Source organism: Notechis scutatus, chromosome 2, assembly GCF_049901735.1.
Source record: "Notechis scutatus isolate UNSWTSFEM ecotype Mainland chromosome 2, rNotScu1.2, whole genome shotgun sequence".
Lineage (NCBI taxonomy): Eukaryota > Metazoa > Chordata > Lepidosauria > Squamata > Elapidae > Notechis > Notechis scutatus.
Window position 1 is genome coordinate 34,162,736 of NC_142010.1, and position 15,896 is coordinate 34,178,631.

The window sequence follows — 15,896 nt, forward strand, 5'->3', positions numbered from 1 at the left end:
GTGGGAATGACCTTGGGAGACATTAGATAGAGACAGGAAGGAAGAATAGAGACAGTAGACTTGAGAAAGGACTATCCCTGGTTTTCAGAGGAGTAGAAGTGAGGGACAGGAGAGATATTTTCTGACTTGCAAGATTCTATTAATAGAATCTTGCAATGAAGATCGAATTAGTGTTCGTTGTCATGCTTCTTATCTGGACTAAAATCAATGTGTAACAGCCACTATGAAGAGCAGATAGGCAGAAGACCAGTAGGCAGGATACATGAACACCAATTAGCAGCCAGAAGACATTATGAAAACTCCTTAATCTCACAATAGACAGATTCAACCATAGTTTTAAGTGAAAAATTGTGAGCATGCTAGAGCAGGGGTGTCAAACTCGCGGCCCGCAGGCCGGATGTGTCATGTGCTGGTCCCACCCCCGCCCGGTTTAGTGAAGGGGAAAAAAGTCCTGATATATTACATGATGCTGCCATGACAACGCAAGTTTGTCACCCCATCCTAGAGCAAGCAAAATTAAAAAACACTAGGGAATTTCTGGATGATTGACATTCATAAAAATCTGCCAGAGACATATAGAAAAACCCCCCACATAGATTGCCTTTTGTTTTTAATTCCTCACCTGTTCCACCATTAAAAAAAAGGATATACCATTCAAAAGACCCAATAATAAAGTAAGAAGGAATCACATCCTCTCCAGCAACCAATACCCAGATAAGGAGGGATTAATACTAGACAAACTATCAAGCAGGAAACAATACTCTAATCAAAGAATTACCAAAGAAAGAACCACACTGGCAAATCAAGCTACCAAATATAAACATGAACCCTGCACTCACTCATACAGATGATATTACCTAGTCAGATCATGAAAGATCTGGAACAACTGAACAACCAAGCTCAGGGAGTACCAGGGACAGCACAATTCAACCTCTTTCTTTCTTTCTTTCTTTCTTTCTTTCTTTCTTTCTTTCTTTCTTTCTTTCTTTCTTTCTTTCTTTCTTTCTCTCTTTCTCTCTCTCTCTCTCTCTGTCTCATTTACCTACCTACCTACCTACCTACCTACCTATCTATCTCTACTATCCACCCATCTATCTATATTCTCTTCTATTGTAGCATTAGAGGAGTCTTAGTTGGCAATGTGACATGTACTTCTTTATGCAATTAATCTCAAGTTGTTGGAAAATCAAGCAATTTTCAGCACATGTTCGACAGACTACTGTATAGGATACAATGAGAAGCATGGATGTTATGCAATACATAAATGATGAAAAATTAGAGCAAGTGTATCTTGTTAGAAGGGTTAATAAAAACATGGGGAAATGGATAATAAGTGTTTAAATTTTCAAATGCTGGTAGAAAGGTAGCGAGCAGAACAAGGTCTGTGCAAAGAACGTTTGTGGAAAAAAATTGCTGTGCATAAGAGTGTACTACTATCTAATTTATTTTATGGAAGTGATAGTTAGACCTGTCTGGAGAAATAGAAAAGTAAGTTGAATGCAATAAGAATTAAAACTATTGATTGATTTGACATGACTTGATTTGATTTAATTGTATGGGTAAAAAATCCATCTCGCCTAAGTGACTCTAAAGAGATAGAGGATGGTCCAGTACAATAAAGCCAAGGAGGGACATGAAGCAATAGGAGCTTCAAACAGAAATGTTTGTTAGCACAAAAGAGGCAAGATTAAGTTGCCTTGTCCCATGGAGTAGAATTGAAAGGGATTGAAACTGAAAGCTTATGGAGGAGGAATAAATAAAAGGAGGAGACCGAGAGTAAGATTGAGAACGTTATAGTTGGACGGAGTTGATGAGATTTTCAGAAAGCAAGAAGTGAGGAGTTAAACAACAGAAAGCATCTACAGCGTGATGTACAAATGGGACAAAAAAAAGTTTGTTTGCAAGGCTGCAATTGTATGAATGGAATTGCTATTAACTAGATTTAATTATGTTTCCATTTCCTTTTCTTTTTATCATATACCTTTAATTTATTATTTCTTACTTCTTAGTTATGCTCTATAGAGTGCTGTTGACCCTGAAAGCAGGGGTGGGATTCAAATTTTTAACAACTGGTTCTGTGAGCGTGGCTTAGGTGGTGGGTGTGGCTTGGTGGTCATGTGACTAAGTGGACATGGCTTGGTGGTCATGTTATTGGCTGGGTGTGGCCAACTCAACATCATTCACATCGAGGCACGTAGCTCCTCGCCTGGCCTCTCATGATTGTGGGGATGCTGCAACAGTTGTAAGTGTGAAAAATGGTCATAAGACACTTTTTTCAGTGCCATTGTAACTTTGAATGGTCACTCCACACAAGCAAAGTACCAGCAAAGGAGTGGGAAAAAACTCCAGAGAAGTTCCTGAGACAGGAAGTCTAGTCCTGCCAAGAATGTAATAAGGATTAACGGAGAGGCAGTTTCTGTAAGCAACACCAGAATGTTTCCTTCCTGCCTTCCTTACAGGATTAGGCCAGTAATTTCTTCTAACAACCGGTTCTCCGAACTGCTTAGAATGTTAACAACCCGTTCTAGCAAATAGGTGCGAACTGGTAGAATCCCTCCCCTGCCTGAAAAGTATGTATATACATATATGACCATTTGCTAATCTATGTAATATCAATTAAAATAAAATAAATTTTGAATTTTGAATAAAAGGGGTGCATTGAATGCCAGCTTTGCATCATTTTTGTATATATTAATTCCTTGTTGTATTTCTGGTGCACCATCACAGGCAATTAAAGCCCCAGCTTTTATCAGCTGAAATCGAAAGGCCAGGTATGTGTTTAACTTGGCCTATGAATGGCTCACACACGCTGAGACTATGATTCAGCCTCTTTGACAAAACGGTGGGTGCATTTGAGATCAATAAGCTTTCCCCAGGTTTCTTTTGGAGTAAAGCTCTCCAAAATAGCTGCAAAGCTTTTCAAATTATACATTACAGCTTTTCTAATTAATGGGCAATTATATATTGTGCGTTAAGTACATTTTAGAGGAACAACAATTAAAAGGCAGAATTTTCCACGTGAATAAACTACCTTTTTCTGAATTGGCTGCTATAGCAGAAAATCTCTCCAAATATTTTCATAGTTCCAAAGGAACTCAGGAGGAGTTCTATGGCCTGTTTTAAATTATACAATCACAAGCGTGATTGAAATGAAACAAATAATAAAGTATAGCAGGTCTTGATTTGTATGTGCATATTAATTCAACAGCAACAGAAAAAAAAATCTTAACTTGGTCCTTCCCAAGTATTCTAAGTCAGAACATCTTTAATACTTTCTTCTTATGTTAATGCTAAATAATCCAAAACAGAGTAATGTTGTACTTCTTCAAAAGATAAATCTGTCCACAAAAATCAAACCAGATCAATGATGTATTTGTCCTCTGATTGCGTCTAGGAAGACTTTAAGTAGGGGATGTGGTAATGCCCATAGCTTCTCCCCAGAGATAGTCTCTTGCCACCCAGCATCTGAATTCCCATCCTTTACTCATAATTTCTTGTTGCATGTTATTAATAACATACTGTATATACAATAGCACAGTGAGCTTCTATACTGCCACCGTGTTTCTCATATAATAAGACTGGGTCTTATTTTTTTTTTGAGCCCCCCCAAAATGGCTAGGCCGTATTTTCGGGAGTGACTTAATTCCCCCCCTTGCATCTTCGGGCGGGCGGCGACGGCTTGGATGTTGACCTTGGCGTTGGTGGGGCACTTCGTATCGGGGTCAACGCAGGCAGCACCATATCCGGGTGTGCAACAAAAGTACTTCCTAACGGCAAGCCCCCCCACCATTCCCCCCATTTCGCATGTTTTAATATAGGCCTTAATATGGGGGGGGGAGGGGCTTAATTTCATTTCATGCCTATAAAACATGCTGGGACTTCCTATTGGGGGAGGCCGTATTGTTGGAGAAACAGGGTAGTACATTTGGTTGGTATCAAGCTGCAGATGCCCAATATTCTCTAATTCTCCCTTTCCCATTTCAGTTTGGCACCCTGAAACGTGTTGAAAAGGGTAGACTCAAGTGCAGCTTTTCACGAGTACAGAATTTTTTAGTAGAAAAGAGAGAGCATTTCCTTGCTACTCTGAACACCTCAAAGAATGAGCAGGTAAGAATGTAACGTTATGGAAAATAATATTCTTCTCAGAATAGAGGGAAACATCAGTTTACACTAAAAAACAACAACACCGTATTATTACATCGTTCTGAATGTCTGCCTGAAGTTTGGTAAGACCTTAGACACCCTCGTCTGGTTTAGTTTAGACACACTGGAAAGGAGAGATTAGGTATGAAAATTGTATATAATCTTGTACAATTATGTTATACAACTATGGCATTTTCTATTCCTGTTATTCTAGATTTTCAATGATCAGAAAGTTACTTCCTAGGATGAATAGTAGGAATTAATAATATTGAATTAATAAGCATTACAAGGTAGTCCTTGACTTACAACCACGACTGAGCCGAAAATTTCTGTTGCTAAGTGAGACAATTATTAAGTTTTCCCCTATTTTATGACCTTTCTTGTCACAGTTATTAAGTGAATCACTGTAGTTCAGGAGTGGGATTCTACCAGTTCGCACCTATTCGCTAGAACCTGTTGTTAACATTCTAAGCAGTTTGGAGAACCGGTTGTTAGAAGAAATTACTGGCCTAATCCTGTAAGGAAGGCAGGAAGGAAACATTCTGGTGTTGCTTACAGAAACTGCCTCTCCGTTAACCCTAATTACATTCTTGGCAGGACTAGACTTCCTGTCTCAGGAAATTCTCTGGAGTTCCCCCCCCTTTGCTGGTACTTTGCTTGTGTGGAGGGACCATTCAAAGTTACAATGGCACTGAAAAAAGTGACTTATGACCATTTTTCACAGTTATGACTGTTGCAGCATCCCCACAGTCATGAGAGGCCAGGCGAGGAGATGCGTGCCTCGATGTGGGTGATACTGAGTTGGCCATACCCAGCCAATAACATTACCACCAAGCCATGTCCACCCAGTCACATGACCACCAAACCACACCCTCTACCTAAGCCATGCCCACAGAACTGGTTGTTAAAAATTTTGAATCCCACCCCTGCTGTAGTTGTTAAGTTAGTAACTCAGTTGTTAAGTGAATCTGGCTTCCCCATTGACTTTGCTGTTCACAAAAACTGTTCACATGACCCCTGGGCAGTGCAACCATCATAAATAAAAATCGGTTGCCAAGTATCTGAATATTGATCATATGACCATGGGGATGCTGCAAAGGTGGTAACTGTGAAAAACCATCATAGGTCACTTTTTTCTGTGCTGTTGTAATTTTCAATGGTCAACAAATGAACTGTTGTAAGTCAAGGACTACCTGTATGTTCTTATTTGGAGATGATGATCTGGTTGTGATAATCCCAGAAGCATCTAAACCGACCAAAGCCAGTGAGGACAGGAAACAATTTTGGAGGGAGGTGTAAAGTTGGGATGAATGTTCCTGAAGGTCCTAAGGTCTAATTTTCGGATAAATATTCTTCCTTTGACACTTTAAAAACAAAAAACCTTTCATTACACTCATAGCAACTTACCTTGTACTGGAACATCTCTAACTGCCTCCTGGTTACTGGGAATATGGTTTGGAACAGGAGGAGGAGCAAGGGGAGGATTCTCTTCAGCCCATTCTGAAAAAAAAGAGAAGAAAACAGAGTTTTTATTTATTTATTTATTGAATTTATATTCCCGCCTATTTGCCCATGGCGACTTGATGTGGCTTACAGAATGTAAAACCATATTTAAAAAAAACACAAAAAAACCCCAATAAAAACTAACAAAAATAATCAAATAAATTAATAAAATACAATAGAACAAAATCTGAAAAAAGGCACCTCCCAACTCCCCTCCCCCACCATGACGACAGCAGGTCACATGAGCCATTTGATGGGCCCCATCTCGCTCTGGGATTCCCCTGGCCCGCTGGCAGAACCAGGTCTTCAGTGCCTTCCAGAAGAGTATTAGAGTATTTTAACTGTTTTCACCATTAAATAGTCCATTGCTTCTACAATCCAAAGGGCATTTACATGCCGACTAGAATATTCAAAGCACATTTGTTTTTGAACTGTATCATCTGGAACAGGAAGTGCTATTGGAATATTATATATAGTAGTGGCCCCCCCAAGCTTTTTGGGCATCAGGGATTGGTGCCGTGGAGAAAGGTTTTTTCTGCAGATTGGAGGGGGTGCCGTTTCGTGTGTTGCGTGCATCGTGTGGATGGGGCTTTGCTTGTTTGTGCGGCCTGGTTTCTTGCATGCTGTGGACTGGTGCCAGTCCATGGACCAGGGGTTTGGTGGGGAGCCCTGATATATAGGATCCAGCCACACAATGAACCACTCTGGTTTTGTACTGTTAATACAAGCCCATTGTGTCTCTAGGCACAGTCCCCTTCCTTTGACTTTCCTCAGAAGGCTTGTCACAATAGATTTTATGGGCATTTCTCAAAGTGTTCTCAGGAACAAGTGTAGGCAACACCATTAGCCAAGCAAAAGCTGGAAACCTGAGTGGGAGACCAACCAGTGGATGGAACATATTGGCCACTATGAGCTGCACCATTACCTATCACTGCAGGGGTAAACAAGATCTTAGAATACTTATGTTATTTAGACTGCCACCCTTATATTCATTTATTTTGCGTATCAGAAGAGAAAATTGATTAAGACTTAAAAAATGATTAATGGAAGAAAGTACTGAGATATAACAGACATAATTTATCTATTAAACAAATTTGTCCCCCAGAAATTATTGGAATAATAAACAGCTGGGCTGTGTGGGTAGGGCGAGCTAGCCAGAGAGTGAGATAATAGGATGGGATACACGGGGTGGGGGGCAGCCAGTGGTCGAAACTACCAGTACGGATGAACTGGTCTGAACTGGCAACAGCCCACCTCTGATCTGGAGGGATGGAGTCAAGCAAGGGCTGAGCGTAGACTCATTACGCTGCTGTAAACGGCATAAGCATGAATCCATGAAGTCCTATCTGGTCATTCCCAGGGAAAGCTAGCAATTTAATGATAAACAATAAAGTTTACACAAGTGGTTTTAGTTGCTTATGCCTGACACTTCCGGACAGTACTTTTACATTTTGATCATTTTTAGCTTTGTATTTTTAGTTATTTTTTTCTTATTTAATTCCTGCACTCTGTAAGCCACCTAGAGTTCAGTTGGTTTCAGGTAGTCAGATAAGAATATTAAATATATATACACACAAACAAATAATGCTACCTTGTTATAATGAATCACTCTAGTTTGAGATGATATCTGTTTGCTTTGGAACAATTTTAATATAATTTTATGACAATTTGTGCATACAGAATGCAATTGTATTAGCTTCAAGCTGCACTCAAAAAGTTTTTGCAGTCTTATCTTTTTGTCTTTCATAAGTGTATATGTGTCCTTGTGCATGTGTGATTACAAGAACTGTACATGGCATTTTGTGAACTAAACATGTAGAATACCTATCAGGCTCCATTTCTTCCACAAATAGTGCTTTAGACATGTCTCAAGCATGCATATTTCAAATTCAAGTTTCAATAGTTAACTCACAACTGCATAGGATTCTCCATAGAGACCCTCCGTAGAGTCCCAAAGAGATTTTTCATAGTGGCCACATAACCATTTGGGTGAGCAGATTATTTGTCTTAAATATTCCAGTTAAATAACCTCACGTTCCCTGTGTCTTCGTGCAGGAAGGAAGCCAGGACTGTTCAGTCATTTATCAAAAATATGAAACTTTAGAGAAGTGTGTATGTGTGGCATTTGGGCATTTTTTCAACCCTGGTCATTCTATTCAGGAGGTGCCAACCTTCAGATGGTTGCGGTGGAGGCTGTGCTGGCGGGGGCTGCTGTTCAAGCTGCTTTTTCCTTTTTGCTTCCAGAACTGGATTCTCATATTGTGTTTTCCTGTTGATGTGGCTAAAACAGAGAAGCAAACAGAGCCATTAGTAAGGAAACTCTTGGTGCAAAGTGCAAAAATGATAGGGAGACTTAAGATTTTTAAAAAACAAAACAGGGCAAACATTAGATGTAAAATCTGCAGGAGCAATGCTCCTTTACTCCGTGCCAAATGTTGATCTATGAATTGCAACAACTTATCTGACATAGCAACTTTCAAATATTCTAAGAAAAGTACAAACCCAGGTAGGTTTGAGTATGGTTTGGCTTGGTGAAGTTTCAAATAATTAGCTTCTCTAAAATATCTGATCAAAATATGGAATGGTCTTAAATTACCTAATTTGTGCTTCATCTGCTAAGGAAACAAAAAATTGGAAGTCTGTTAAAAAAAAACCTATGGATACAGTCCTGATTTAAAATAATAGAAATTGGAACTTCTCAGATATTTCACGTGATGACCCAGGGTGGGATACAAAACAAACACAGTCACAAAAACCCGGTGAAGCCCCTTTTATTCCTTTTTTGTTTTAATAATGCTTTATTGAATTTTTTTCTATTTGTACATAATACCAATAGTTATTAAACAGCACTGTGACATTATATATACATTTATGTGTCCTATCAAAACTTACAATGCATAATACTATTATACCGTCTTATTTATTATATACATTATTTACATTTTCTATTTTTATATCTATTATCTATCCAAATAAACCATGTTTCCCATACTGCATTGTATACTGTGTCTGTTTTCCCTTTTAATTCCATAGTTAATTTAGCCATTTCCACACACTCTAATTTTTTATTATTATTAAGCCTTCAGGTGGTATAGAGTTTTCCTTCCAGTACTGAGCATATGAAATTCTTGCTGCTGTTAATATATGTAATATAAGACATTTTATCTTTCTATTATAGTTTTTTTTAAATTATTCCTAAGAAGAATAATTGCGGGACAAAATCAATTTTGTTTTTAGTTAACTCTTCTAGCCACGTTTGAATCATTTTCCAGTATTTTTTCGCTTTGGGGCATGTCCACCAAGAATGAAAGAAGGTACCTTGTTGTTCTCCACACTTCCAACAATTTGGTTTTAAGTTTGGGTAAATCTTAGCCAGTCTTGAAGGTGCCAAATGCCAACGATAGAACATTTTCTGTCGGTTTTCCTTATATGCCACCAATTTTGTTATTTTACAATTCACATTCCAAATCTTTTCCCATTCTTCCAGATCAATAGTATGTCCAACGTTCCTACCCCATGCAATCATCGTTCCTTTCACAATTTCTTCCACTCTTTCAAATTCTAATAAATGTTTATATAACTTCGATAATAATTTCTCCTCTGGGCCAATCAAGATTTTATCTAGTTTTTGTATTTCATTATCTATTCCAAATTCCCCACTGTCTTTTTTTATATCTTATTTGAATTTGTATATAGGTCCACCAATCCAGTTTTATTCCCTGCTCTTCCAATTTCTGTCTGCTCTTTGAGTTCCCTTGGTCATTTAGAATTTCCTTATACCTGGCCGTTTTCTTAACCTCCATTATATTGGGGTGGCCCTTTTATTCCTTCACTTTGCTTTCAAGCACCAAATATCCTTGACGGAAGACAAAAAACTCCCACACAAACAGTTACAAGAGGGAGGAAAAAAGCAACACAAACCAGGCAAGATAAGGGCTGGAGGACGTCCGCAGATATCAGAACACATACTGGGAAAGACGCCAAACTCATAGAGGAACCATAAACTAGAGATAGTTCCACGTTTTGTTTCCAGCGTTCGCCTGTACACAAGTCCGTCCTCTTATTCAGTTGTCACAGCTGCAGCCCATGAAGAGGATCAAGGCCCTCTCCTCCCGAGTAGACCACGTCTCTCCCTTATCCTCTCCTCCCTGTGTGCCCTAGGATGGAGAGGGGATGGGCCTGGGTCCTCCTCTAGCTGCTCAGCTGGCCTCTGCCCTTCCCCAGGTTCCTCCCCAGCTTCCAGAGCCACACTTCCGCTGTTCCTCCTCTCCCTCAGAGTTAGTCTCCACCAGGAGCATGACATTTCACCATAAATTCAGGTTAGAAGACTATGTAAAAAAAACGGAAACATATTCTTTATTACAGGTAGTCCTCAACTTACAACCACAACCGAGCCCAAAATTTCTGTTGCTAAAATAAGTTTTGCCCCATTTTATGAACTTTCTTGCCATGGCTGTTAAGTAAATCACTGCAATTGTTAAGTTAGTAACAGGGTTGTGAAGAGAATCTGGCTTCCCCATTGACTTTGTTGCCCGAACGGCACAAATGGTGATCACATGATCCCAGGACATTGCAACCATCATAAAGACATGCCAGTTGCCAAGCATGCAAATTTTGATCACACGACTATAGGGATTCTACAAAGGTTGTCACTGTGAAAAATGGTTGTAAGTCACCTTTTTCAGTGCCATTGTAACTTGGATGGTCTTAACTTTAGTGAATGGTCATTAAATGAACTATTGTAAGTCAAGGACTACCTGTATTGTAAAATTAAACTGCTACAAATATCTTAATAGAGAGGTTCCATGTCCAGAAATTGATACAGTAGGAGTAATCTGTCTCACTTGTAACCTGCATCAGTATTAACAACTCATATTCTCTTTCCTCCTTCCCCCAACCTCATCCCAATTTAAGTCAAGCTATTTTCCAAGGCACCCGAAGGCCAGACAAGGAATAATGGATGGAAACTGATCAAGGAGAGATTCAACCTGGAAATAAGGAGAAATGTTCTGACAGGGATAACTATCAACCAATGGAACAGAAGTTGCCTTCAGAAGTTGTGTGAGTTTCATTACTGGAGACTTTCAAGAAGAGATCGGACAGCCATTTGTCAAAAATGGTGTAGGGTCTCCTGCTTGGGTGGGATGGGGGGGTTGGACTAGATGACCTATAAGGTACCTTCCAACTCTGCTAAATCTATAAATCCTACATCCCTCAACCTACTCTATGCATCTCTTTTCTTTCTTTTTATTAAAAGAACGACATCCTTCTCTTCAAATGCAAGTATAGTACTTGGGGCCCTTAACACAATATTAATCATAGCATTAACCACTATTAACATGACATAATTAAAAAATCAACAGAGCAACAACTGCAACTACAGTCTAATTAAAATTAAATATAATTTCCCAGTTGCTTGGACAAACATGATCCTCACATCTGTAATGTGAAATAGATTGCCCCTAAAATCAAAATCACAAAGTTTATTTCTTTATTTATCAGATATATTGGCATTATGTTATATAAATATTGAGGCAGATTATTTGCAAAGAATAATTTTATTGTATGCTTATTAGTGTACGTTCGAAGTGTCAATAAAGTTATTCTATTCTGTTCTGTTCTATTTTTCTTTATATCTATATTTATCAGGAAAAAAACCGACTGATTTTTGTTCCATTTTAAAATGCCAAATTTGCTCTATAAAGTTTGTTCTAGCTCTACAGCAAACCATGCATGAAATTCAACAGCTGCATGAAACAAAGGCATATTTGTTTCTAAACAAGTATAAATGAAATAAATTGGCTTACGTGTACATGAAACTCTGTCCTGCATGGACTATGTGTAGATATGTATAACTACTTTTGCAGCATAAATATTGAAGGATTACATCTTTAAAAGATGTATATAATTTCCAATGGACAATTTCTTAATAAGGTTACTACTTAACTATAGAAACGACTTGACAATTTTATTCATCTCCTATTCCCAAAGAAGCTTCTCAGATCACATTAAAAAATATTCAAGAAACTCTTCCAATTTTTGAAACAGGTTTTGGGAGGCACATGAAATGGGGAAAAAAAAGAGGTTCTGATAGGCAGGTGTCCATCATTGATCTCAACTCAGTATCCCTCCAGACTTCTTGAATTCCTAGCCATGTGACCAATGGATTCTAACAAGCTGTGGTGCCCCATATATCTGAAGAACATCCTAGTTAATCTCTCACATAATATATAAATGTAAAAGAAACAGCCATTTGGATGTGCTCAATTCCTTATCCAAACTGTGGTCCAGAAAATAGTGGTGAGGTTTCCTATCTATTATAATTAATTATTTTCTCTTGATATTTTCTACAAAATAAATTTCATATTTTAATAAGTATCCAATTGTGTCCATAGTACCAAGAGAGTATAATCTAAAACAAACGTACCCAATTATTAAATGTTATTATTATGGAGGTGAGGGGTTTTGAAAATTATCCTTTTACTTTTCTTCAAAATTGCTATAAGTCACCATTATAAATAGGAACATACTTATATTTAAATGTGCATTTTTATCAAGTGAGTAATATGGATAATGCTGAATACAGATTATTAAAAAGGATGAGGTTATTGCCATCCAGATTAAGCTCATTTAAAAATGATAATAACATAGAAGCTTTGATTTGCTCTTTCATTCTGTATTGAACAGCTAAACACTGCAGAATTCCATGTGACTAATATTGATTTTATACATTTAAATTAGTTTTTTAAATTCTCCATTATTAAAAGTAATGATTGATACAATAGGAATTTGTTCGGCTAGGATGCATTTTCTTGCAAAGCATCTTTTTTTTAAAGAACCCAAATATGAAACTTCGGGCAATATTCCTTAGCTTTGTCATATTTTATTTCTAGAGTACAGCTTAGTCAGAATGTTTTATTTCAACTTTGTATTTAGGAACCCTCATTTTTTTGCCGGCTGAAATACTGATTTTTCAACAAAAGATCACTAGGGGGAGCTCAAGAGCAATAAATCACGAATCTTTCTGCCTCGTTCTTGGAATCTTTCCTATGGGATACAAGCAAGTGTATGCTGTTAACAAAATATAGCACTAGAATAAACAAAGGGAAACACAATCAAGACTGCTAATTTGTTTGAATGGCAAATGTGAAATTAAGGTGAAATTCCATGGCAGTTGAACATTATTCTGTGGCATGTGTTCCTACAAAGTAATCTGTTACAAAAGACTTACTCTACATAGTAGACACCATATACAGGATCTTCAATCTTTTCCCAACCAGCAGGTAGTTCTAGAAACAAACAAATAAACTTTTCTTTAAGCATATTAATTTTGCACATAGAAAAATTCTGCACACCCCCACTATTTTCCATAAAGCTGCAATGTTCCTTATTTAAAACATACAAATGCACGAATGCAATGACAAAACATTTTTTTCCAGGAAGAAAATGATTCCATTTAAGGCATACCCACTTATTCTTACTTTTTGATTTAACCAAGCATTCAGACAATGGAATTAACATTTATGGATCCCTGGGTCTTATTTTGCTACTTAAGAGTAAAGAGCATGCAAATCTTATTCAGAAAGATAGCAAAGTTGTAGTAGTGCAAAGAATGCAGATTAAGAGAAACTTTTGTGATCCAGGAGCTTTTGTATAACTCTTGTAAAATATAAGAACCATGTTAACAATTACATTGAGGTTTCTGATACTGCTATGTAAGTTACGTTTGAACACTTAAAACATTACAGTGTTAATCCAAAAAGACAAACAAAGAACACAGTGGTGGGATTCAATTTTTTTTACTACCAGTTCTGTGGGCGTGGCTTGGTGGGCGTAGCTTGGTGGTCATGGCAGGGGAAGGATACTGTAAAATCTCCAATCAGAGGTGGTATTTGCCAATTCTCCAAAGTACTCAAAATTTCCGCTACCGGTTCTCCAGAACTGGTCAGAACCTGCTGAATACCACCTCTGAAAGAACACATTAAAAGTAAATTCAAAATTAACAAATAATGATTTGGTGATTCATTGAAGAGGACAAATGACTTCCAAAAGTCTTTCTCTCCAAAACTTTTCTAAAAGTTGAGCTCAAGTTGTAATTTTTAATGTAGCAAAAGGAGAACATTATAGAATCTTCAGCAACAAATTCCATTACATTTAATGTAAAAAAGTTTAAATGAAATCACATCAAATTCTGCCTGGAGTGCTGGGACTACAAATCCCAGGATTCTCAGCCATGATGATCCAAAATATTTGGAAGGCCCCTGATTGAAGAAGGCTCCAGGATCTAGCTGATGAGGTCTGACTTGTAGCAAGTACCTGTTAGCTATCAAGGCATTTCGTATTTCTATCACAACTGAAATGACTTAGAATCCCAGAGCTGACAGCGCAAATCTCTGTGCACACACCGTCATTTTATCATGTTACAAAACTTGTCACTGAATCATTATCCTTTAATCACACCATAAAGTAATCTTCACTGTTATAACAACTGCAGGGAGAAAGAGTGCACGAATAAGAGGAGGAGGATTGCAGAGGGAAAGTAAAGAGCTCTGTGCCTGAAGATTTGCTAACTGAAGGCGTAAATACTTCTATAAACATAGGTTAGTTTACAGAGAGAAAGTGTGGGAGTGTGTATCCGAATTCACCTTTTTAATTTCGCTCTTTTGTTTTCTTGATTAATGAAAAATTCACTGTAAATCCTGTGAAAGAATACTATTTGAATGCTGCATTGTCACAGGTGTGGCAATTGCTCTCACCTGTGCTCTGTCTACAGATTTCAAATTAGGGATACTTGTGTTGCAGAAGGGGGTATGTGTATGTGAATATGAAAAGAGAGAAAGAGAGAGAGAGAGAGAGAGAGAGAGAGAGAGAGAGAGAGATCAAAATGGAGGAAGGGAGAAAGGCAAAAAATTTTTAAAAAATGGCTTCATATCTTTACCTTACTTAAGATTACCAGAGAGTAGAATTTTACATAAGGATTTTCATTTTTCTACTGGCACACTAATAAGAAAGAACCCCAGAAACATTCTAGGCTCATATTACATGAGACTGCATAAAGAGGATTATATGAGGAATTCTTGCCTTTCAAACAAATCTATCTTCTCTATCTTTGTATCTCTATCTCTATGTTTTTCTATCCCTATCTCTATTTCTCTCTCTCTTTCTCTGTTGAGCCATCCATCCTCCAAAGCGCCTGAGGGCAGTACAAGAAGCAATGGGTGGAAACTAATCAAGGAAAGAAGCAACCTACAACTAAGAAATTTCCTGACAGAACAATTAATCAGTGGAACAACTTGCCTCCAGATGTCGTGAATGCTCCAACACTGGGAGTTTTTAAGAAGTGATTGGACAACCATTTGTCCAATCTGAAATGGTATAGGATTTCCTGCCTAAGCAGGGGGTTGGACTAGAAAACCTCTAAGGTCCCTTCCAATTCTGTTATTCTATAGTGTTGGAATTCTGTCTGTCTGTCTGTCTGTCTGTCTGTCTGTCTGTCTGTCTGTCTATCTATCTATCATCTATCTATCTATCTATCTATCTATCTATCTATCTATCTATCTATCTATCATCTACACACACACACACACACATGTACACACGAGGAATAGCGGGACATGATACAAGGGAAATGGAACTAAAGTATGCTGGCTTATGACCAGGTGGACAACTGAGCAGCGATCAATTGCCCTGTTGCAATTTTGATATGGTATAACACAAGAAAAAACTGCTTTTCTTTCCCTCTGAACTAAAACCATAAGCATAAAGTTTAGGAAAATATCCCCAAAAAGAGATAGTTTATTAGCTGCATAGTGGGGCATATGGGGGGGGGACTGGAAGGCAAATGACAAAAAAAAAACTTTTGCCACGGCATTTCAAACTATGCTCTTTTTCTACGTAGTTCAAGATGCCAGATGCAGGTAGAGCCCCTCATGCTGCTTGTTTCTTCATTTTGGCAAATCATTGTTATTTTGCGAGTGCGCTGCTTTTGACATTTAAAGGCATCCATGTGCAAAATGGAGGGGGCGTATCCTAACTTACTCAACCGCAGGATAAGTATTCAAAGATGATCAGAGATCGTATTTTTTTATTCATCAGGAAATACACAGTAGTTAACAGCGCAATCCTTTGCGCAACCAAGGAGGGGGGGGGAAGTAGCTAAGCTCAGGTAAGTACTATTGTATACAAAATAAAACCTTGCTGTTTATAGAATCAGACGCTTGCACATAAATCTCTGTGTTTTTCAATGTGCT

General features: G+C 37.9%; 1 protein-coding gene across 24 annotated transcripts in view; it reads right to left on the reverse strand.

Moving 5' to 3' along the window:
* The window catches only part of MAGI1 (membrane associated guanylate kinase, WW and PDZ domain containing 1), a 524,636-nt gene that overhangs the window by 95,821 nt on the left and 412,919 nt on the right, over window positions 1–15,896 (reverse strand). For all 24 annotated transcript variants that reach the window (XR_015747473.1, XM_087954578.1, XM_087954577.1 and 21 more), the window contains 3 exons: window positions 12,878–12,935; window positions 7,818–7,927; window positions 5,551–5,643 (listed from right to left, as the gene is read on the reverse strand). Coding sequence is in view for 23 of the 24 variants with exons in the window: in XM_087954578.1 (XP_087810704.1) it covers window positions 5,551–5,643; window positions 7,818–7,927; window positions 12,878–12,935 (261 nt within the window). In the remaining variant the exon portion in view is untranslated. The remainder of the gene's footprint in view (window positions 1–5,550; window positions 5,644–7,817; window positions 7,928–12,877; window positions 12,936–15,896) is intronic.